The 25,301-nt window shown below is 35.5% G+C and overlaps 1 protein-coding gene across 1 annotated transcript in view; it reads right to left on the bottom strand.

Moving 5' to 3' along the window:
• Positions 1-25,301, bottom strand: part of CFAP47 (cilia and flagella associated protein 47) — a 372,118-nt gene that overhangs the window by 207,160 nt on the left and 139,657 nt on the right. The window contains exons 30-32 of the mRNA XM_088794865.1: positions 19,333-19,551; positions 10,143-10,224; positions 8,858-8,944 (exon numbers count right to left, since the gene is read on the bottom strand). Coding sequence (XP_088650991.1) covers positions 8,858-8,944; positions 10,143-10,224; positions 19,333-19,551 — 388 coding nt within the window. The remainder of the gene's footprint in view (positions 1-8,857; positions 8,945-10,142; positions 10,225-19,332; positions 19,552-25,301) is intronic.

The raw sequence follows: 25,301 nt of genomic DNA, 5'->3' as shown, positions 1-25,301 counted from the left end.
ACAAGTCCAGGCTGTTTCCTATACTTCCATCCCATCAACTATCCACTGGAGGTTCCAAGACCCGTTCCTTAGCAACCCAGCTGAGATGCCAGTTGCAAGTTCAGGTTGTCACCTATACTTCTGACAAACTAGCTATAAATCAGAGGTTTCTACGACCCCCTCGTTGGGTTCTGTTGATTTACTACAGTGGCTCACAAAACAGAGAAACATTTTATTTACTAGATCACTGGTTTATTATTAAAGGACATAATTCAGGAACAAGAAGATGGAAGAGATGCATGGGGAAAGGGCACAGAGCTTCCATGTCTTCTCCAGATACACCACTCTCCCCAAATCTCCACATGTTCACCAACCTGGAAGTTCTCCCACCATGTCCTTCATGGGTTTTTATGGAGACTTCATTACATACACATAACTGAACAAATCAACTGAGTCAACCTCCAGCCCCTCTCCCATCCCAGGAGGTCAGAGGGGCAGGAATGATAGCTCCCACCCCTTTAATTACATGGTTGGTTCCTCAGGTAATCAGCCCCCATCTTTAGGTGGCTTAGGTGAAGTCTAAAACCCACCTTATTAACATAACAAAAGATAATCTTTATCACACTCTAATCACTTAGAAATCCCAAAGGATTTTAGGAGCCAGAAATGGGAAGGAAGACCAAATATAGTTCTTATTATAAATCACAATAATACATAATTACATACATTGAGTGCTATCCAATCCTTATCATATACACTTTCAGTTCCACATAATTTTTGCTATTATATTTGGCTTATTAGTTTTCAATAACAGATTTTTTTTAAATTATTATTTTAACCTATTTTTTCCAATTGGCATAGAAAGCACAATTAATTTAAGTAGGAGTCAACAAAAGTCAGATCAGATTTAATTTTTCAGAAGGTTACATTTCCATGGAACAGATTGTTTAAGTGGAAGGATATAAATAATAAACATATTTCAAACATACCATAAATGTTTATCACCATAATAAAACTTCTTGCAGTCATTTAAGTCTAAATGGTATTAAGACCACAGATTTGTTGTGAAAAGAATATAATTTCACTCCACAAGGTAAGAATTACAAAAAAAGAAAAAATATATGTTTAAAAGGAAGGAAGAGAGAAAACAATTTAAAAAGAAGCATTCGAGCTTGTTAAGCAGCAGCTCCTATTAAAGAGGACCACAAGGTCCTCCTGATTTGGGGGGTGAAAATATGAGCTTCAGTTAAGACAGGTGGTGGAGAGAAACCTCCAGGAAGAAACTGAGGCTACAGGAGAGTTTCCTGGTGGTAGAAGACACAGCATGAATTGAGTCTCGGCTCTAAAGCCACAGCACACATCATCCATGGGGATCACGGCCAGGGGTTCCAGGAAACCTGACATGTACCTGTTCCTAATTTAAAGATGAAGTCCGCAGGCCCAGAATGCCCGGTTTTCCTTGTCTTCTAATTCTCACTATCCGTAGTGGCTTGTGGCTTCTTAATCATCTTTATCAAACCTCTTTCCCTCTCAGCCTATGTGCTAGTTTTTCTCCGAAGATCCCTCCTCTTTACTTCAAAGAGCAAAGGATGACATCTCAGTGAGAACACTGCTGTGTCCTACCACGTGGCCAAAAGCTCTTGCATCTGCACTTACTTTTCTTCCTTCTCTAGAGCCACAATAGATGAGCTATCCCTTCTCTATACTACATCAGGCCTTCTCATCTTCTTGGGGACAGTTCTGCATCAGTTGTCCTTTTTAGCTTTTGGATCTTTAACTTCTCCCTCTGACATGTTCCTTTTCAGCAATATCAACACATGCTCACTTATATGCTCAGCTTTTAGGGGGCTCTCCCAAATTTGAACTCCCATTGCTTCTTTTATCTGTTCCCTCTACCAGTTACAACTCTTGAGATGAAGTTTTCTACCCTCACTGTCGCCACTTTCTTCCATTAGTTTAGCTCATTGAACCAAGGCCCACCTAATGAACATCCCCAGTCATCACTACCACCATGCTCTGAAAGTGCTTCTGGCATCTTTGTTGTCCAATGCAGCAGGGAATTTTTAATCATTATCTTAAGCAACCTCTCAATTTCATCTGCTACTGTTCACCGTGTCCTCCCCCAAAGGCTCGCTTTCCTCCTTGTTCATATCATAAAGCTATCTTTTTGCCTGTTTTCAGACTCATGTGCAGGACTCTCTTCCTTTGCCTATTTAAATACAGGGTTTGTTCAACATCGGATTTCTAACCTATGCCATTGTGTTCACTCTATAGCTATGTTCTCCCAATTTTATCCCTTATAGACCACAAAATGTACATTAAGAAACCACACAGATGACCAATTTTGGTGATTCAAAAATAAAGGTCCAACATAGTATTTAGAACATTATGTTAGAGGTGGTAAAAAGAAAAACTACAGCTTCATGTCAGTGAGATGAATGATATTGTTATAATCTCTGTCCAGGTATCTATATCTATTAGATGATGAACATATTGACATCTCTATCACTTCATATATTCAGTTAATTTCTTACTATTTCCACAAACTGAGAAAATCCTAACTTATAAGTTAATAGAATGGGTACTTAGTTTGTTACAGATGGTCAGTCCCACCATGAAGCCAGAAATTATACAGATATTTTTTATTAAAATCTACTTTCCAATATCAATCAAATGCTAAGTTAGTTGATGAGCACTCAAAAGCAGAAAGTAAAAATAACTCAACTTGGGAAATAGCATTAAAGGCATTCATCTTTGGGAAAAGTTTCTTCAGCTTTCATTGCCAGGATTTCGATAACCTTTATAATGTCTTTGTGCAAATTAGAAAATGGCACCTTCTCTGAGAGAATGTCTTCTTTGCTCCCTTATTTAAAAGTAAAAGGCCCCCTTAACTTTGATGAGACACAGCTTAGACCCCTGGTCTTAGCAATAAGGTAGGCTATTTAGAAGTACAAATTGTTTGTTACACAGTAGTCATAGGGATATAGAGTATAGCATAAGGAATATAGTCAGTGGTATTGTAATAACTACGTATGGTGTCAGATGGTACTAGGTTTGCTGGGGTGATAGATGGCAGGAGGGTTGGGGGACAGAGTGAAAAAGGTGAAGGGATTAAAAAGTACAAATTTGTAGTTATACAATATCCATGGGGATGTAAAGTAAAGCATAGGGAATATAGTCAATAATACAGTAATAGCTATGTACAGTGCCAGGTGGGTACTAGACTAGTCAGGGGGATCACTTCTTAAATTATACAAATGTCTAACCACTGTGCTGTACACCTGAAATTAATATAAAATAATACTGAACGTCAACTGTAATTGAAAATTTTAACAAGGGTGGAAAAAGGTGAAAGGAAATAAGAGGTTCAAATTTCCAGGTATAAAACAAATAAGTCACGGGGATGTCATGTACAGCATAAGGAATATAGTCAATAATATTGTGATAGCGTGGTATGGTGTCAGGTGGTTGCTGGACTTATCATGGTGATCACTTCTTTACTACATAAATGTTGAATAACTATAGTATACACCTGAAAATAATACAATATTGTATGTTAGCTAAATTTTAATAAAAATCTGAAGAAAAAAAGAAGAATGTAGGCTGGATTTCAGCACATAATCATCAACTCAGCTGTGCAGAAACTACAGAAACATTTTCAGCTTATCTGTCCATCCAACAACTGGATAAACCTTTCCTCCAATAAATCTTGGGGGAAAAGCCAAGCTTTAGATGCTTCAGTAATTTGTACCACATTAAAAATCATGATACTCAAATCCTATAGGTTATGTCCAGTATTTCCAAGACATGGAAAGCATGGCTTGGTGCATCATTTGAACTTGCCACTTAAAATAATGGAAATGACATATATATATATATATATATATATATATATATATATATATATATATATATATATATATATCATCAATGCTATGAAGATATTATTTTTAATCTCATTCCTATAGGGAAAATTCATGTGAGAGTGGCCGTCCCTTCATCACTAGCATGTCTCAATATTGGAAAGAAGGATCTTGATTGAATTCACAGAGATCACAATAAAATTATGTAACTCAGTAGCCTTACTTTGACAATATTTACATTTTTTTCTATTTCTTTTAAAACTGAATTCAGAACAGAAGCATATCTTTTTAATCACCCCTATTTCCTATGAATAACGGTTCATTTGCAAAACCCTTTCTTGTTGTGACCAATGGCTCATTCTCTATCAGTATCAACCACCAATGGATTTTTCTCCAGGCTACATTACAAATTAGTCTTTAAATGACAAAGAATGAATCATACCTCCTAAAGCATGGGCTCTCACTGATAAAGAGAATAAAATGTCATATACCGGGGGTGCCAAAAAAATGTATACAAGTGGACATTTTGGTCAGCGTTGTTCAAGCAGGAGTTTGCCATAATCAAAAGTGTCTGGACGCTGATGGTAACCACTTTGAGCATCTCTTGTAATTGCAGAAGTCAAACGTGACTTGTATTCATCCTTTGTTATTGGTATATATTGAGTATTACAATTTTAATACAGTTTTCCTTTCTTAAAATGTGTATACATTTTTTGGCACCCGCTGTATTTCGTTCACATATACTTATCACACATAACGCAAAGAGCTGCTCATATGTTCCCTATCAATGGTTATAGCCAACAAAACGTGCAATATTTGCTATTACCTGCGAGAATAATTGTGTTTCCACACTGATGCCACTGATATTATGGGACATAGTACAAAGCTATTTAATAAAATAATTTCACCAATTCTGCTTCTCTCCAATCATATTTAATTGACTCAATTTTAAATATTCCTCAGAAATATGATCGCTTGTGCTATTTTTGTTTTCTATAGAGGTATGCAATTCTGAATAATGCCTCAGTAGAACCAGTGTCTTGCCTGTTGTTAGCAACAAATACTCCAATTTTATTGTATAGGGATTTTGAACTGGTTCAGGGAAAATATGTTTAACCTTAAAGATCACTGCTCTTTGTTTCAAAACATCAAAATATTTGACAGAATTGTGCCACTATTCAAAAAACCACTTTAATGATAGACAGTATACTGGGAACAAATTAAAAAACAGATTAATTAAAATTATTATTCAAGTTTTTATTTCTGATCATTTTCCAGATTCTTCTATAAAAATATTACATTCATTTCTTTCGGTACATACAGATTCATCCTTTATATCCACATGAGATTCCTATTTATAATTTATGTTTAGAACACCATTCTGAGTTTGAGTGTTTCTGTTACTGTTTTTCACCTCTTATACTTCAATGACCTACTTTTTAGGTGTTTTTGTGAAAATTTTTGTGAATTGGGAAAATAATGCAAGAAAAAAAGCAACTATTAATCATGTAAATTTAACAAGCAATAACTAAATGACACAAAATTAAATTGAGTGAGACAAGCTATATCCTATTATCTAAACTATTAGCCAGGAAGAACTGACAGAGGCAGTCTCAGAGTACATGCATGGCTCCTAAGAATTTGACAGTAAGAACCTAAAGGGACTTGTGTGAAAATCATACTCTTTTATTTCTAACTTGTGAACTCATCTCAACAACACTGCTTGCTTTTTCAAGTGGAATTGCCAATCCACTTCTGATTTGATAGAGCACCTAGAGCTACCCATGCTTTAAACACAATACATGGAGAAGCACAGCTCTGCAGATGATCTAACTGGGCAATCTTATTCATTCCTGTGAGTTTATCACCGAATCAGTGAAGAGTCTGAAATTTGTGCTGCCACCCAGATCTCTTTCCTGACTAAAGGACATACCCACAGGGTAAACACATAGGGCACCATAATACAGCAGGACCAAAATTAATTTATCATGCTCTCTTGCTTTGTCCCACCCTTCACCCCCAACAGAATCCTGCTATTATCCCTTCTCTTCTATTTCAGTGACTAGGATCAAATTCTACTCAGAAACCCAGGCTAGAAATCCACTGTCATCCTTGACCTCTCTATCGCTTTAACCCCATCTTCTAAAAAAAAAAAAAAAAAAAAAAAAAGACACAGTTATCCACCAAGTCCTACTGAGTTCCACTCCTAATATTTATGAATGCTGCCCCTTTCTCATCTTTCCCGCTTCCACCAACATTCCCATCACCAGACACTGAAATACATCCCCAGTTTCCATACTGTACCACAGTGATTTCTCTGGACTGCAAAGCTGATGATGCCAACTTTATGTTTAAAACCCTTCAAAATAGCTCTGTCATGACATTGTGCTAAAATTCATAAAGTCCAGATTCCTTGGTTTGGCTTATAAAGTCAACTATGATCTACGTAATTTCTCACTGGGACCACAGTTCACTCCTTTTACCCACAGCCACACTGTGTTTACTTCCCAACATGTACCATGTTCCATCTAACCTCAGGCATCTCCACACTGAATTCCCTTTGTCTTGAAAAATGCTATTCCCCTCCACTAATAAAACTCATCTACCACCTCCTTCACATAAACTTTACTCTCTCTCTAAACTATGCCCAACCTCACCTGGCAAACTCCTACCATTTCTCAGGGCTCAATTTAAACTGATCTTCCTAGATACCTTCCCTGAGGCACAAGAAAGTTAGGTTTCTCTCTGTGTGCACTCCTCCTTAGTTCTTTAGGCTTACCTTGTCATACCATTTGTGATACTTCCTTGCAATTCAGAAATTTCTTGAGGAGACAGACTATATCAAGTTGCATCCGCAACTTACAAAAGAGGAAAATGTCTTCCAAATCCTAAGTTGGGCTAAGAGTTATAAATAATTAACCAAGACAAAAACAGGATTTCTCCTCTTGATACTCAGCAAGAAAGACAGGCCAGGTTGAGGGGGAAGAGGAGCAGAGGACAAGTAAGTGGGAATCATGTAGCAGAAGGAACTCTCCAGAAGGTAGGCCTGGGTAGCTAGTTGCAGTGGAGGCTTTAGATTGCCAGAGGGCAGCAAGAATGCCCTGGGCTCAGGGGCCCCAGCCGAGAACAACAAGAAATAAACCTTTCCTACATCTGATGATGTTTATATGGCCAAAATCAGATGATCTTGGAAGAAAGCAGGTATATGGCTATGAACCTCAGTTTCCTCAACTCTAAACTGGGGATTACTAGCTGTGGAGACTGAATAAGATAATACATAAAAAGGCTTTTTTAACAATGTCTTACATATACTACTCACTATTTAGCTTGTAATTTGCCCTTTCCTTGGAGTGACTACCGTGTTTCCCCAAAAGTAAGACCTAGTCGGACAATCAGCTCTAATGCGTCTTTTGGAGTAAAAATTAATATAAAACCTGGTCTTATTTTATTATAATGTAAGACTGGGTCTTAATATAATATAACATAATATAATATACACAATATATACAATATATAATATAATACCCGGTCTTATATAAGACTGGGTCTTATATAATATAATACAATATAATATAATATAAGGCCGAGTCTTGTATTAATTTTTGCTCCAAAAGACGCATTAGAGCTGATTGTCCGGCTAGGTCTTATTTTCGGGGAAACACGGTAATTGCTGCCACTATTTAAAGTTATTTATTCCTCATTTTAACTCCCTGTCCTATAGCTCACCCTGTCTGTGGTTGCAACTTGTGAAGACAGAGCAAAAGCCTCCACTGGTAGTGAACAAGATCTATAGTGACACACTTGGAACCTAAGAAATTAATTCCAGAACTGACACCAGTACTTGTTTAAGCATTAAAGATATCGCCTGTGAAGGTACAATTTGTTATGCTAATTTACCACATGCAACTTGGCATGAAGTCAACTGGAGAATCTCATCAACACCTGGTCTTGCCTACAATTATATGACTCCTAGTGAATCTCTCTCCAGAATAACCTTACAAGAGACTACTATGTCTGTAACAGTGAAATGCTCGGCCTCTCTGACTTCATCTTGTTCAAGCCTGCTTTGTTCCCACAGCCTTGAGGTTAATAGCTGCTACTTAGTCTCCACATAGACACGCTAATCATTAGAAAATTCTGCTTGCAGCTTGAATTTTACAAAAACAGTGCTAAAAGGTGCCTCTCCCAAGAAGATAACAGATGTACAAAAAAAAAAAAAGACTGTTTATCAAAGATTTACAGGAACCTCAGAACTGGACTTACATCAACTAGAGTCAATAGATTAAGGACAAATAAGTTTCGCAATCTCCCCCAGCCCCCTACTGGCCCCCAGATGTCTACAATCACCTCTTGCTCCTCCCATTTGCCCCTTCCTTGGACATAAAAGAAGCCTGAATTCTGTACTTTCTCAAGGTTCTTTAGGATGCTTGTCCACCATCTTCTCAGCTTCCTGAATTTCTGAACAAAGTCGCTTTCCCTGGTCCAACACCATGACACTCAACTTATTCACTGTTCAGCAATACGAGCTTGAACTCGGTTCCATGCATTAGAGGTGGAGACCATAATTTTCACCAACATCCATTCTTTAATCTTTTAGTATCGGAAAACGCCTGCAGCTACCAATTTTAGAGATGGCAACTCTCAACTTCTCTTAAAACTAGGTGGGATCATATGACTAAATTTTGCTCAATGGAATGTGAAAGGGAAATGGTGCATTTTTCAGGCAACACCCTTAAAAGGTATTTACTTGTCCTGTACTACTTATTTGTTCTTCCTTGTTCTGAGAAACTGACCCAGAGATGAAAGCGTAGCATCAAGGATGGAACTGACACCCCACTACCTCTAAACCACTTACTTCTCCACAGTTCCATGAGAAAGAAGAATAAAAATTCTATCTTATTTGAGCCACTGTATTTTTAAATCTTTTACAGCAACGTTACTTATACCTTAACTAATATACTCTTCATGTAAATCAACCCAAAAAACCCAGCAATGAACAAGACTGGAAATGTTACCTTGTATATCTGAAGGAATACATCTGTCCATACCCGTTTACTACAGGCTTCAAACATCCTCTTATCTGTAACAATGCAATGCTTTTCCTCAGGTATGGAGGAACACACCGGCAAGGTATTAGGGGAAGACTTTAAGAAATAAAATATAACAACATTAATTAAATTGCAAGGTAAATGTAAGTGCAAAGTTTTAGCTACTTTGTTAGCATATAAGTTTTTTTCTTTTTATAAAACGTATGCATGTCCTTTGTATTATTCATCAAGATCTCTAATTCCTCATGTGCTAGACATAGAATCTATCAACACAGGTAACTTTCTGGAACTCATAGCCCTTTATTGTGGTCATAATATTTATTCATTCAATGCACCTACCAGCTCACTTTGTGGCATTAGTGGCAGAATGAGATGCAAAGCTATTCTGTACTCTGAATCCTGAAAAGAGCTGCACCCTTTGCATTAAGCCACAGGAACTCAGCAAGCAGAGTGCCAAAGAACAGGCCTCTGATCTCCTACGAATGTCATGTGGTGACTGTAGTTAACAGTACCACAACTAAAGCAGAGTTGCCTCAAAGCTGGCATGCATCTTAAAACAACAGGTTTCCACAAAAGGAAATGTATAATTTGAAAAAAACCTATGCATATCTTGCTTAATTACTCCCTATTCTCCCTTAAAACAGAAGAAGGGAAGTGGCAAAGTGGTGGGGAAATTAAACCAATATTTTCTTTGGAAGACATATATTCTAAAAATTTAAGTAAAAATTTACATAACCACAAACCATTCTTCATTTTTAAATTCCCTAAAAGAAGCAATTACTTATATGTTTAAGAAAACCATGTAATCATTTCTGCCTAGTCTTCACAGAGATTTTTAGACAAATACGAATATATACCAGGGGTGCCAAAAAAAAATGCATACAAGTGGACACTTTGGTCAATGTTGCTCAAGCAGTAGTTTGCCATAAACAGAAGTGTCCAGACACTGATGGTAACCACTTTGAGCACCTCTTTTAACTGCAGAAGTCAAACGTGGCTTGTATTCATCTTTTGTTATCAGTACATATTGAGTATTACAATTATAATACAGTTTTCCTTTCTTAAAATGTGTATACATTTTTTGGCACCGTGTGTGTGTGTGTGTGTATATAGGTCATCCAGAGAGGCATAAGCCTTAAGTTATTTCATAAATAAAAAAACAAGGATTCTAAAATGAAATCTTCAAGCAAAGACCAAAAAACCAGTAAATTAAATAACTGCACAGTTATTCCTAGAAATGACATTCCCTTACTGTGATTTTAATCCACTTCTTATAATCTTCCAGGTCAAACAGAAATTCTGGAAACACATGAGGCATATGTGCTCCTTGAGCACTAAAACAAAAACAAAATCCACATTATTATACTATAATATGATCTGTATATCGTTGCATTTCAATTTCAATTAAATTATTGCAGTGTCATATAGTTTGTCTATTGAATTTTGATTTTAAAATTTATGTAATTAGTTTTTAAAATTTCCCTTAACAATGAAATGTTTTATATGATGTTTCCTCTAGAGAACCAATTAATGAGAAAGAACTTACTAAATGCCTATTACCCATCCAAATCTATACTTATAGGTTAATGGAATATAGACAGTTACATGACTTGGCCCCTATTGTCAAGGCATTAACCATTTTATTGTTGTTATAATATTACAAAATTTGAAAATATCTGGAAAAAGTTTGAATACAATAAAACATCTAATAAATGGATTAGTCACCCAATGTTCATTGAATGCCTATAACCACGTATGCATATATATATATATATATATATATATATATATATATATATATATATGACTTCAATGTAACATAATCCATTACTTATTTTTCCAAAAAGGATACCCAAAAATTGTGGCCTCTTTGATTATATAAACTTGTAGAGGTATAGCTGAAGCAGCAAATATCTATATATGTTATTTTATTCATTTAAAAACATGTATATACACAGTTATATGTATATAACTTATCACATATAAGACTTTATAATTTTTTCACTGTCAAATTTTTTGAAATATTTTCATCTAAATTTTTCATGCGCATGTCTATCACCACCAGAACCACTTTATAGATATTTAATACAGTTTTGGCAGGAGTGTTTCCTAGTGGGGTTTTGGGTGTTTAGGTCTAACTCATTTAGCGAGCATAGACCCCGCCCCACTCGCCATAAGCATTTAGCAGAGAAGACTGCCACATCTAGGACTCCACTCTGGAACACCCTCAGCAGTTTGCAGTCCTGTAACTACCGAGAAGTGGGATAAAGAAAAAGCAGAAAGGAGCCTGAAGATGATTCTGAAAGCTCAAACCTTGAAGACAGCACCAATGACTCTGAGAAGAGAGAAGTAATGGAGGGAACCCTAGTGGGGGTAGAAGCAGTGAACACAGTTCAAGAGTTACTAGGTTTGACACGGCCCTGGGCCAGTTGAAGCTGGTAGAAGAAATCATGCTGTATACATAGTTTCTTTGTTTGGAAGTGAAACATTATCCCTTCTCTTTGATTTTCACATATTTCCCGTCTGTATATACATATTCCTATGAACCTTCATTATATTGGAATTACTATAGGTTTAAATAAAATCTAATTTTAATAGCACACCACCCCTTGGACAAGTAGCCAACCTAAAGCCTATGTAAGAACTCAGTGAGATAATGCCCCATTAAGATGAAAACCTAGAGAGTGGAACAAAGATAGCTCAGAGACATGAAGAAACTGGAATACTTCCTTGCATTCAAAGCCAAAACAGGACCGCAGGAAGATATGATCACTTCTATAAAATACTACTGAAAGCCTAAGGGAAACTATCAGGGAACAATTAAAATGAGAGCTACTTGAGGACGGAGAACACATGATATTCATTTGAGTGTTCCATAGTGTCCAGCAGAGAGTAAGCCCTCAGTAAAAAGTTAGTGAAAGACTGCATTTTCGCATTGGTAAAGACAAAACAACAGGCCCGAAATGCTAAGCCCCATATCACTAAACCAAGACCTAATTCAAGTTTTGGCTCACCCCGAAATGGAATCTTAAACTGTTCAATCAGAATCGGCAGATCAGTATTAGTTAGGCAATCTGCCAGTTAGACACTTGCCATCCCCTAAAGGAATTTGACCTTGCAATAACCAATCTGTTTTTCGTGTTGTGGGGGTGGGGAAGAGGTGGGGAGAATTCCCCTTCTTCCTTTTTAGGTTCATTGGCTGGTCTAATAATCAAATTGACATAAGACAGATTAATAGGAGAAAAACGAATTTAATTATGTATCTGCACGATCCCCACAAAGATGTGAGACTCCCAGGCAGTCAGTAATTGAGGCTTACTTGCCATCTTGAGCGAAGGAGAAGGGGGTAAGGGACTGATGCTTCAAAGGAAAGAAAAGTGGTTTCACAGGGAGATGAGAACAAATGTTTGGTAAGCACATGCTTGCCCTACCATGCAGATAAGTTTCTGATATAAAAAGCTATCTCTGGTTGTAGCTCTCTTTCTGGGACAGGCTCCCTATCTAAATTCTTTTAGACAGTTAACAGACAAGTAAAAAGCTCTACTTTTTTTTTTTTTTTTTTTAAGATTTTATTATTGGGGAAGGGGAACAGGACTTTATTGGGGAACAGTGTGTACTTCCTGGACTGTTTTTTCCAAGGCAAGTTGTTGTCCTTTCAGTCTTAGTTGTGGAGGGCGCAGCTCAGCTCCAGGTCCAGTTGGCATTGCTAGTTGCAGTGGGCGCAGCCCACCATCCCTTGTGGGAGTCAAACCGGCAACCTTGTGGTTGAGAGGACATGTTCCAACCAACTGAGCCATCTGGGAGGCTCAGCGGCAGCTCAGCTGAAGGTGCCATGTTCAATCTTAGCTGCAGGGGGCGCTGCCCATCATCCCTTGCGGGAGTCAAGGAATTGAACTGGCAACCTTGTGGTTGAGAGCCCACTGGCCCATGTGGGAATCGAACCGGCATCCTTCGGAGTTGGGAGCATGGCGCTCCAACCACCTGAGCCACCGGGCCAGCCCCTAAAAAGCTTTTCTTGAATTTCCAGGGTCTCAACTTGCCTGCAGCTCAAAACAATCCACATGCCAAAGTGGCACATTTTGGGGTGGCTGATTCCACTCCCCCTCATTGCCCAAGTACAACTCCCTTGTTCTTGCTCTCGTCTGCTTATAAAACCTCTTGCCTTGTATAGCTCTTCATAGCTCCTTTCTACCTGGTAGATTGGAATCTGTCCAATTCATACATTCATGCAGTGTTGAATAAAGCCAGTAAGATCTTTAAAATTAGTTCAGTTGAATTTTGTTCTTTAACAGCATTTTACAGATGCTGTTATGAAGTGAAGAGTAGCAGAATATGCCACCCCAAAATATGCCTCTTTGGCCTACTGATATTTTGAGAAACTATAGGAGAAGTTCAGGAAACAGAGTAGAAATTACCCTTTTGTAAAGGAAATCAACATTTATAAAGGAAATTTACATTAGAAAAGAGGCCTGTACCTGGAAAAGAGCTATTACTAAGAGATAACTTTTTTACCTGAGAGACTTATCTGCATGGCAGGGCAACCAACTGTTTAACAAACATTTCCAGGGTAAGGGGGATCAAATATATGGTGATGGAAGGAGAACTGACTCTGGGTGGTGAACACACAATGGGATTTATAGATGATGTAATACAGAATTGTCACCCCAATAAATTAAAAAATAAATAAATAAACATTTCCTCTTGTCCCCATCAGACTTCCCTGAGCCCCTTTGAAGCCCTAGACCCCTATCCTTTCCCTTAGCTGAGAATGTTATATAAGCCTCAATTTTCTGCCTGCCTTTTGAGTCTCATATCTTTATGGGGCTACCATACTTATATATGTAATTAAAAAAAATTTTTTTCCTGTTAATCTGTCTTTTAGTCTCAGTCAAGAACCGAGAAGGGTAGAGAAAAAATTAGTTTTCCTCCCCTACAAGAGACGTGTTTCTTTCTTTTTACTTTGAATCTATCTGAACACCTAACTTCATCAGTCCTTAAGACAGTATTTACAATTGGTTTTTGTCAATAAATTTTATGTCTTGTCAGTAGTTTTATAGAGTGTCGACTTTCATAATTGATTTTACTACACATTTACATGCTAGGCTTTCTATGTGCATATTTCTTCTAAGTTTACAGAATAGAACAAAATAAAATTAGATGTAATGAATTATTAAATTCTAAATTTAATCTCCAAAAATGAGTTTCTCATTTATTGCACAAAATAAATATAATCTCATTTTTACAAAAGGCCAAACTCACTGTCTCCAAATTTAAAAGGAGACGCTAATGAGATTTATTATTATTTTGAATTTAGTACACTTATTTCCATGATGAAACATATGCATGTATCTTGGAGTAACGGCCCGATTTTACTGCCACATTCTAAATGTTGAAGAATTTTATCAGAACCAACACATCCTGATAGTCATATATTTGCTGATAAAAGAGCAATACATTTGAATGGCCTGGCTTTAATGCCAAAATCATTCTTCCATACCTGCATCCTCATACTACAAAATGTCAAAACAGAAATCTCCCACGTTAATGTCAACACTACTGGGAGCCGTGCTAACAATAATGCGATAAGAATCAACGTGACAATCACAAGTACCATAGAGTTTAATGATGCTACAAGAAAACTGACTTCTATAATGCACAAAACATAAAGATTGACTTAAGTATCCAAACCTCTGTCTATTGTTCACAACTGATATTCCATCAGATTTCAAAAGCACAACTAATTTTCTAAAATAAAAATGGCATTAGAATTTTTGTCTTATTGAATTAAAGCATTTACTTTACTGAATCAACCAAGGACCAAGACTAGGAAGAGGTAAAATGAAAAGTCATGTGCTTTCGATTTTAAATTTATAACAATTGAAATAAAGTTTCCATTTATCTAATAAATATAAAGACAGAGTTGAATACTGGTATTCTGGCATTCTTTATGTCAACAAGACATTTATGTCTACAAGAAGAACAGACTTTTAAAAAATATTCTATTTCAATGATAGTGATATCATGAGTTAGTTTTCAGTGTGTCACTAATGGTTACCATGTTGGAATAATTTAAGGAAACATTTCAGCATATGAAAGCCATTGGTTATAATTTATTACACTTAATCATCATCGTTATCATCATCACTATCATCTACCATGTATCATGTAATACACATTTTATTATTACTAATTTTTTTATCAACCAAATTTGAGAATTATAACCCTCAATTTTATAGAAACTGAAATTGGGGCTTAAACAGGTTAAGTACCTTGTGTAAAGTCACAGGAATGCAAAAGAGCTAGAATTTAAGCCTTCATCTACCTGATTCAAAAGCCATGCTCTTTTATCCCAGTCAGTGCACGCTCCCAGAACCACTCCTTAAATTGTTCCTTTGAAATATTTTCATGCTTTCCATTAAATAAGATATCATAATGGACATGCATAAGTAAGAAGAGTATAGTTTTTAAAGATAAAAGAAATAAAATCACAAATGAAATTGAATCGTACTTATAAAGAGAAGTGAGTTTTTTACCCTAAGTGAATTCACTTTGGTAAATAAAAAATTTATTTAACGATCAATGGAATTAGAACGTAAAGTTATAGTAATTTTATATTACATAATATCTGACATTACAGTTTCACTGTAGGGTACACGGTGTTTACATTCTATTTAGTTTTATATTATGGAAATTATAAATCAAAAAAAGTTTCCGTTTTCAATGAAAAGTAATTGCATCATAAAAATAATTATTGGCTATAAACAAATAAAATTATATCAGATGATAATAGGCACTGTATTGATCTGCTCAGACTACTGTAACAGAATACCATAGACTTGGTAGGTTAAATAAGAGAAAATTTATTTTCTCACAGTTCTGGAGGCCAAAAGTCCGAGAACAAGCTGCCAGAAAATTCAGTTTCTCATGAAACATCTCCTTCTGGCTTGCAGGTGGCCGCCTTCTCGCTGTGTCCTCACACATTTCCTCTGTGCTAAGAGAGTACAGGGGAGGGGAGGGATGGGGAGAGGAGAAGAGAGGACAGAAGAGGAGAGGGAAGGGGAGGGGAGGAGAGGAGAGGAGAGGAGGTGGAGGGGGAGGCAGAGGCAGAGGCAGGAGAGGAGGAGGAGGAGGAAGAGAAGAAGGAGGAAGAGGAGGAGGAGGAGGAGGCGGAGGAGGAGGAGGAGGAGGAGGAGGAGAGGAAGGAGAAGGAGGGAGAGGAGAAAGAGGAGGGAGGGAGGAAGGAAGGGAGGGAGGGAGATCTCTATTGTCTCTTCTTTTTTTAATAAAGGCATCCTCTTATCAGCTTAGGGCTCAACCTTTATGCCACCATTGAGAGTCATTATATCCTTAATGGTTCTATGTCCAAATAGTCACTATGAGAGTAGGGGCTTCAACATGTGCATTTTGGAGAGACACAATTCAGTCCATAAGAGACACAAATGATAAGAAACATTAATCATATTATGTCAAATACAGCAATACAAAAGTTATTGTAAAATATAACATCCAATTACACAGTATTTGTTATAATACAACATACATGGCATTGTTATGGGCTGAACTATGTCCATCCAAAAGTCGTATGTACCATGTTTCCCCGAAAATAAGACCGGGTCTTACATTAATTTGTGCTCCAAAAGGCGCATTAGGGCTTATGTTCAGGGGATGTCAACCTGAAAAATCATGCTAGGGCTTATTTTCTGATGAGGTTTTATTTTCAGGGAAACACAGTAGAAACCCTAGCCGTCAGGACTTCAGAATGTGACTATTTGGAGTTAAAGCCTTTAGAAGGTGATTAAGGTCAAATAAGGCTGTTACAGTAGACCCTATATCTAATCCAACCTGACTGGTGCTTATAAGAAAATGAAATTTGGACACACAGAGAGACGCCAAGGGTGTATGCCCACAGAGAAAAGGCCATGTGAAAACAAGAAAGAAGGTGGCCATTTGCAAGCCAAGGAGAGAAGCCTCAGAAGAAACTCAATCTATCAACACCTTGATCTTGGACTTCCAGCCTCCAGAACTGTGAAAAAATACGTTCGTGTTGTTTAAGCCACCCAGTTGGTGATATGTAGGTATGGCAGCCCTAGCAAACTAATACAGGTATGATGGATTAATGCCTTAATGAGTCAAGTTATTTTTGAGTTCATAGTTTAATATGATAAAGTGCAATGCATAACATTCATAGTACCCACCCTAATTTTCCCCAACTTGACTCTCATTGGTTATATCTTCCCTCCTGAAATGCAAATGTTTCACTTTTTCTTCTTTTATCCCTTAATTTTATATTGCACAAAATTTTCCTCATTCCTATGAGGCTGTCCTGAGACCCAATTTTAAAGTTTTATTCCTTTTAGCACAGGAGCTCAAAAAGCAGAGCTCTGTGAAATAAAATGTTAATAAATATTTAATGACCATTAGACCCATTCTGAGCTATCAGTGACCCTGGGTGTTAAGAGATGCCAGAAGAATTAAATGCGGTTCCCGCCCTCACATACTCAAAAATTAGTGGGGTACAATGACTCATGAATAAGTCAGTGGTGTGCTATTTTCCTTAACTAATAGAATCTTTCTCATTTTCCTACCCAGATTGGGTACAGAGGAATAGGGAGAAAGTGCAGACTTTAATCTTCATACATCTTAGTCTCTTCTGACCTAAATAGTCTCTTTATGGTAATTCTGAGCTTTGCGATAAACAATCAAAATTTCAGACCTCTTCTACCCACCACCAGATGGCATCTGCGAAGAAGTAAATAAATCTTTAACTTCACGTTTCCACACTTTCATGAGTCACTTCCGAAGCCATTTATCTCATCCTTGTATTTTTAATTTGACATTATTTTATAAAGGCAGAATCTCCAAATTGTGTAAGGCCTCTTGGGACATGGATCATCCAAGCATTTGGGCTAACCTGAAGTAGGTGCGAGGGACTCTTGTACATGTACGTGAAGCTCTATGACTACTTTTCTGGATCCTCAGTCTCTTTGGCAATCCGTCCCCCACCCCCCACCCCACGACAGCTGCCACCTGAAGCCTAGTTGCCATGTTGGCATCTGCTGCTGTGGCCTGAGATGGGGACCCTATGTCTTTCCTCTTAGCCCCATCAAGGACCAAGAGGTCCCTCATTACTGACTCAGCCACTCCCCAGTCCTCATGCATTTGTCATTCATATTGTGACTTCACAGCCAGCCACCCTGTGGCTTCTTCATTTGCCAACCCAGTATCCCCCATAACAGGCTGCCTCGGTCTTCATTCAGTCACTTTCAGTGACTTAGAAACTTCTAGATCTCTTCCAAGTCATAAGAAACTCAAGGTAGTTTTGGCTATTACAATGATAATGAAAGTCTAAGAAATAAAGAAAAAATATTTGGATCAGTACATCAAAATATTTTGATGTCTAAATTTTAAGACTGTAGTATTGCTAGGGACTGAAAAAGTCTAATTAGAAATTTTAAAAACTAAACACCAAATCTTTCATTGGCATTCTCGCTATAAGTGTCCTCTTGTTACCCTCCATCCCCACTCCTGCTAAGGTATATAAATATCTCTGGCCATCTATGGAGTAGATTCCATACATGAATAAGCCAAATATAAAAACACAGTAATATAAAATATATTAACCCTAATGCATACATAATTCCAAGTAACAAATACTATTTTAGTGGTACAGGAGCATGGAAGATGGAATAATAATACTAGCTGTGAATGTGGGGATTTCCAGTGGACTAGGATACTGCAAATGTAGGCAAAAGAAGTGCTATGTATTCACCAACAGTCCCCTGACAACTTGAATGAGCATTGCTTTTCCATTTCTTGCCCACCTGCCATTTAATCTCTGCAGAGGAACACAGACATTGTGATGACAAGTGTTTTCCTATACTTTCTATCCCCATTTGTGGAAACTTTCACCTGCCTATTATTTGAATATTAAAAGATTTTAACTATGCAGATGAAAAGTTCACAGTACCCATAATTTAACATCATACTAACAGTAATGTGAGGAATAAATTTATTGGTTTCACCCCTTTTTTGTTCAATGGATTTATATATTTGCCTTATATGAGGATTCTCAAAATGAGGTTATGGACCAGAAGCATCAGTATTACTTGAAACATGTTATAAATGCAAATAAGTATCATCAACTCTGAGGGTAAGGACCAGTAATCTGTTTAACATGCCATCTCAATACCTTAAATGCATGATAAAGTTTTAAAGTGATTGCCTTAGATTATAAATTCAATAGGTCATGAAGTACTTTATTTTCTGTTATTTTTCCAATATATGTATTAGAGGGTCATGTATTACTGTGGAAACTTAGTAACTATTTTATAAAAAGACAAATAATATCACAGTTTATTTAGCTATCTACCTACCCATCTGCTTAGTTATCTATCTATCCAAGCCAAAATTACGTTTTTAAATCAGCACATCCATGCTCTTACCTGAGAAATTCAAGAAGTAAAGTATACTGCATATGAAGTTGAGTCACCCTTTCAGTGGAATTCTCAGGTAAAGATTGATCTGACTTCACTCCATCAAGGTCTCTTCCACTCAAGTGACGTATCACATCATAAATGGTTTTATTGTATCTTAAAAACTCATTCTCTCTGGAAATTCTTTTGCGTGATGAGTCTGAGCTGATTATCTTTTTACACACATCCCTATGGAAAGACAATTAAATTTTTTTTTTAATTTTAAAATGTGATGTTATAGAAATAAATGTTCAATGAGTAAATAAAATTCTATATAAAATCAAATAAGAAATTACGAAATTCATTTAATTCAGCTACTTATTAGCAAAAAACAGATTTTTTAGTAACTCCAGAGTTTTCCAGTATCTTATTTTAAGCACATATCATTATGTAATGTTGCTATTGTCAAATATGTAAAATTACATTGTGATTAAAAAATTTAAGTGCTTTGGATAAACAGTATAGTACAGGGATTATATCCTGGACCTATCACCTACTAGCTGAATAAGTAGGACAAGTTATCTAAACTCACTGAACTCAGTTTTGTACACTATAAATTGGAGATAATAATTCCTATAATAGTTTTCAAGATAGATTTCAAACATTCATCATACTTGGAATTACAAATTTACATACATTTTCTCAATATTTGTATTTAATACACAGAAGGGCACATCCTACATATTAGCCTCACGAGTGGGGATTCTCATTTTAAAGATAAAATCCAGAAACCTACTGTTCTCATATATTTCTCTGTAATTAAATAAGATAATGCAATCTCTATTTCCTGATACCTCCCCGCACCAAGTTGTGATGCATGCTGATTTTTAAATGGAGTAAAAAATTCCAACCAATTCTTGTTGTCTACACTTTATCAAATATCTAATACTATACTATTTGCTTGCTAGAAATCAGAGTCACAAATGTATCACTAGCTTAGATGGACAAATAAAAAGTGACCAAAGGGCCATTTTGAATGGCAGTTCTCCAGTTTGGTGGCTAATAGGTCTGTATCACATACTATAGGATACATGTATCCTATACATGTATCACATTGATGTAGGTAAGGGTTTGACTACCTTACCTAAATTTGATTGCTCAAATCCTGGTTCTGCCACTTACTCTGTGACTTTGTGGAAGTTACTTAACCTTTCCTCTTCAAGTTCCTCATAAGTGATATATATATAAAGGGTGCCAAAAAACATGTATACACATTTTAAGGAAGGAAAAAAATTGTATTAAAATTACATTTGATGGTAACCACTCTGAGCATCTCTTGTAATTGCAGGAGTCAAACATGACTTGTATTCATCTTTTGTTATCGGTATATACTGAGTACTACAATTTTAATACAGTTTTTTTCCCTTAAAATGTGTAAACAGAATTACAACATAACCAGACAATGACTAAATAAGAAGAAAGAAACAAGATGAATGAATGCAAATGGAAAGAAACAATAAACAATATAAACAAACAAGGGCCCCAGATATTACAGCTGTAAGATACAGATTTTAAACTAACTGTATGTACTATGTTTAAAATTGAGAATTGTGTTACTGAATTCCTCATATAAATGATATAAAAAAGACTAAATGGAAAATTTAGAAATAAGCAAATCCCGTAAGTAAAGCTATGAAAGCAATGAGTTTAACAGCAGATTAAATCAAATAAAGAGAATTCATGTATTGGAATATAGGCCATAGGAAAGAATCCATACTGCAATATAGAGGGAAGAAAGATGGAATACAGAAAAGTGAACAAAGAAGGAGAGGAGCCCAAAAGAAAGGGGCAATCACATAATCTGAAAGAACAGTGGCTGAGAACTTTCCAAAATTGACAATAAAAGTCAAACCACAAATGAAAAAAAACACTATCAACCCCTATAAAAGTAATCACAAAGAAAACTTTTCTAGGCATGTCACAGTGAAGCTCCTAAACACCAAATATAAAGACAAAATCTTAAAAGTGTTCTAAAAAAGATAATACCTTTAAAGTGTAAAATTAGAACTTCAATGATTTCTTAATAGAAACAATAGGCGATACTAGAAAATAATATATCTTAAATATGCTGAAGAAATAACTGCCAGCCTAGAATTCTATACAAAAAAAAAACACACCAAAAAAACAAAAACCTATACAATTAGAATAAAGGTGAAAAATATAACTATTTTTAGAAACAAATACAGAAATCTGTTACCAAATGACCTTAATTAAAATATCTAAAGAGAATTATTTGAAAGGAAGAAAATCATCTTACACTGAAGATCAAAAATACAAAAGGAATGAAGAACAATAAAACTGGTAAATGTATGAGCAAATACTGACTGATTAAATAATAATATCTGAGATATATGTATACATACATACAGAGGGTGTCAAAAAGATGTATACACATTTTAAGAAAGGAAAAAACTATTAAAATTGTAATACTCAATATATACTGATAACAAAAGATGAATACAAGTCATGTGTATACATTTTTTTGGGCACACCTGGTATATATATATATACATACACACATACTGTGTTTACCTGAAAATAAGACCTAGCTGGACAATCAGCTCTAATGCGTCTTTTGAAGCAAAAATTAATATAAGATCCGGTATTATATTATATTATATTATATTATATTATATTATATTATATTATATTATATTATATTACATTTCATTTCATTTCATTTCATTACATTATATACATTATATAAGACCTGGTCTTATATTATAGTAAAATAAGGCCGGGTCTTACATTAATGGTCCAAAAGATGCATTAGAGCTGATTGTCCAGCTAGGTCTTATTTTCGGGAAAACACGGTACACACACACATATATAGTATATAACAACAATAGCAAATGACAAAAGGAAAGAAAATAAAGTTAAAATAGCATCTATTCTTGCTACATCAAACAAGAGAATAAAATTATGAATTAGTACAAGGCTTTAATTAGTTAAGAATGAATGCTGTATTGTCTAAGGTAATCATTAAAATACCTTAGGCATGTCACAGTGAAGCTCCTAAACACCAAATATAAAAGTTTAAAAAGTGCATTTAAACTTCTAAACTATTAGAAGATGAATCAAGAAATAAGAAAAGAATGTCTAACCAATCCAGAAGAAGGCAAAAGAAAGAGAGAAAGGGAACACAGGCAGAAAAATAGAATTTAAAAACATTGTAGATTGACATTCAAATGTATAGTAATTACATTAAATTTACATGAACCATAAAGTCAAATTAAAAGACAAAAGTACTTTGTAAATACTAACCAGAAGTGATGTACCTATATTAATATGAGACAGCTTAGAATTTAAGGCACAAAGCATTACTACATACAAAGAAAGACATCCCATGTGCATAAAAAGGTTAATAAACCACACAGGTGCTACAATTGCACATTTGAATGCACTTGGTACAACTTAAAATCATATAAAGCAAAAATGACTGAATTAAAAAGAAGTAGCCAAATGTACAAATATAAGTAAAGATTTCAACAACTTTATCCCAGCAATTGATAAATAATTCAAAAATCAGTAGATATATATACACATAATTTAAAGAGTATAATAAGCAAACTTTGTTTAATGTACATACATGAAAAACAGCTTTCAATAACTACAAAATACACAATATTTTCCAGTTGAAATATTTATAAAAGCTAAATAAATGCTGGCCAGTAAACAAATGTCAAAAGTTTCAAAGAGGCTAGTCTCTGGCCTCAATGAAATTATGCTAAATATCAACAGTAAAATCACCAAATGCAAGCTTCTAAATGACCTTTGTAAAATAAAGCATATTGAAAATTAGAAACAAGTATGAGTGGGATAGAAATAATATATTACATATAAAAATATGCAATTCAGATAAAGCTAAACTTAAAAGAAAAATTATAGTTTAAAAATTCAATCTTTTCATTATGAAAACTCATGACTACCAGAAACAAAAATTAACTTTATAAATTGGTAAGGAGTTTCTTTAAAAAGCATACAGTGAACCTCATACTTAATGAAAAATGTTGAAAGGTTTTCACCCTAAGATTGTGATTAATAGGAGGATGCCTACTATTCAGTATTTAACTGGAGATCCTAGCCAATGTAATAAGACAAGAAAAATAAATCAAAGATATAAGGATTGAAAAGAGAAAAAAGTGATTATTTGCATATTATATGTTTTTACAATGTACAAAAATAATCTACTCATGAATTAAAAAATCCAGACACAAACAAAAATGCAAACCGTATGATTATTCCTATATGGAGTTCAAACACTGATAAAACTAATCTTTGATGTTAGAATTCAGGAAAACAGTTGTTGCCTTAGAAGGTGGAATAGGACACAGGAGGTAGGGGGCTTGAGGGATGCTAGCAAGGAGATGGAATAGAAGTGTGGACTAGCACTGATAGGTACTGGAAAAACCCACTCTTCCCAGATGAAGTGGTATTTCCAGTATGATTTAAATGATCATGTGATCAGTTAGAGATCTTCCCAGTGGTGTGTGGAGAAAATGTTAATTCCCACAATTCATCTAATTTGAAGTGAGTGGACTGTAATCTTTACTATATTTCCTCTGATGACTTCTGAAACATAAATTGTGTTTTGTGATATTTTTCAACAGCTATTTCCATCTTTTGGTGATTTGGGAAAAGGCTGAAAATAAATAATATCTAAGGGCCTCTAAGAATTGAAAACAGACTAATAATTAATCAATTAAAGGTAACCACAAATAATTTCTTTGGTTTCTGCTATTCTGCCCAAATATATCTCAAATCAACAAATGAAATGAACTGTACTGCCGCACTGCTGTGAATTGGTATTTGTAAAGAGTGAAATTACCTGAGCTAACACACCAATAAAGCAACGTTTCTGACAATCTGTATCTTCAGGTTCAAGAAAGGTGATGCATAAATATGTCAAAAAATATTCAGTGTTAGAAAATGAAATTTTTTGATAACCACACCATAATTAACTCCACTTTTCAGGTAATACATTCTGTATTGGATGACTCTCCAGATGGGGGTAACTGCATGTAAGATCAGGGAATTCTACTTTCCCCATTAACATACATGACACTTCACTATAATTTATTGCTTGCCCAGGAGTTTAAGCTTCACTTGGTCTGAAATCCTAGATTTATCCTGTAAATATTAGGATTACAAAACTTCCCTCAGTTCTAGACTACTACCATGTTTCCCTGAAAATAAGACCGGGTCTTACATTAATTTTTGCTTCAAAACACGCATTAGGGTGTATTTTCAGGGGATGGCTTATTTTTTCACATTCAACAATCTACATTTATTCAAATACAGTCATGTCATCTTCTTCTGGAACATCGTCATAATATATTAAATGCACATAACATCTGGCTGATGATCTTAACTGGGGCTTATTTTTGGGGTAGGTCTTATTTTCGGGGAAACACGGTATATTCTTCATCTCCCTGAATTGATGTACCTAACCACATGTGCTTGTAGTGTCTAGCCTAAAGCCAAAGACCAAAATGCCAAATGGTGGAGTTCATGTCTTTCAAATGTTAAAAGTTTCCTAAATCTTAATCTGAACCCCCATAATTCACAAGTGGGATGATGCTTAAAAATATTAGTTCTGGGGGTGAAATGCTCAGGTTCAAATCCTGGCTCTGCTATTTATCAGGTGATTGACTTTGGGAAAGTTATTTATTCTCTCCATGCCTCAGGTTCTCATCAGTAAAATGGGGCTAATGATAGTATCTACCTCACAGGGCTGTTATACAGATTAAATGAATTTCTACCCACAAAGCACATATAATAATGCCTTGCTCGCAGTAAAAGTCCAATACATATTACCCATTATTATTAATAAAATATCATCACAAAATTATTTTTAAAGAAACAAGGTAAGAGATATTGCAAAGCAAGTTCAGTATGACAGACTATTAGACCACAATAATGAAATCAATAACAGAAAT

This window comes from Rhinolophus sinicus, chromosome 18, assembly GCF_057876585.1.
Source record: "Rhinolophus sinicus isolate RSI-liver-muscle chromosome 18, RSI-T2T, whole genome shotgun sequence".
NCBI lineage: Eukaryota > Metazoa > Chordata > Mammalia > Chiroptera > Rhinolophidae > Rhinolophus > Rhinolophus sinicus.
The sequence above is the reverse complement of the archived record's forward strand: the minus strand, read 5'-3'. Positions and strand labels throughout refer to the sequence as shown.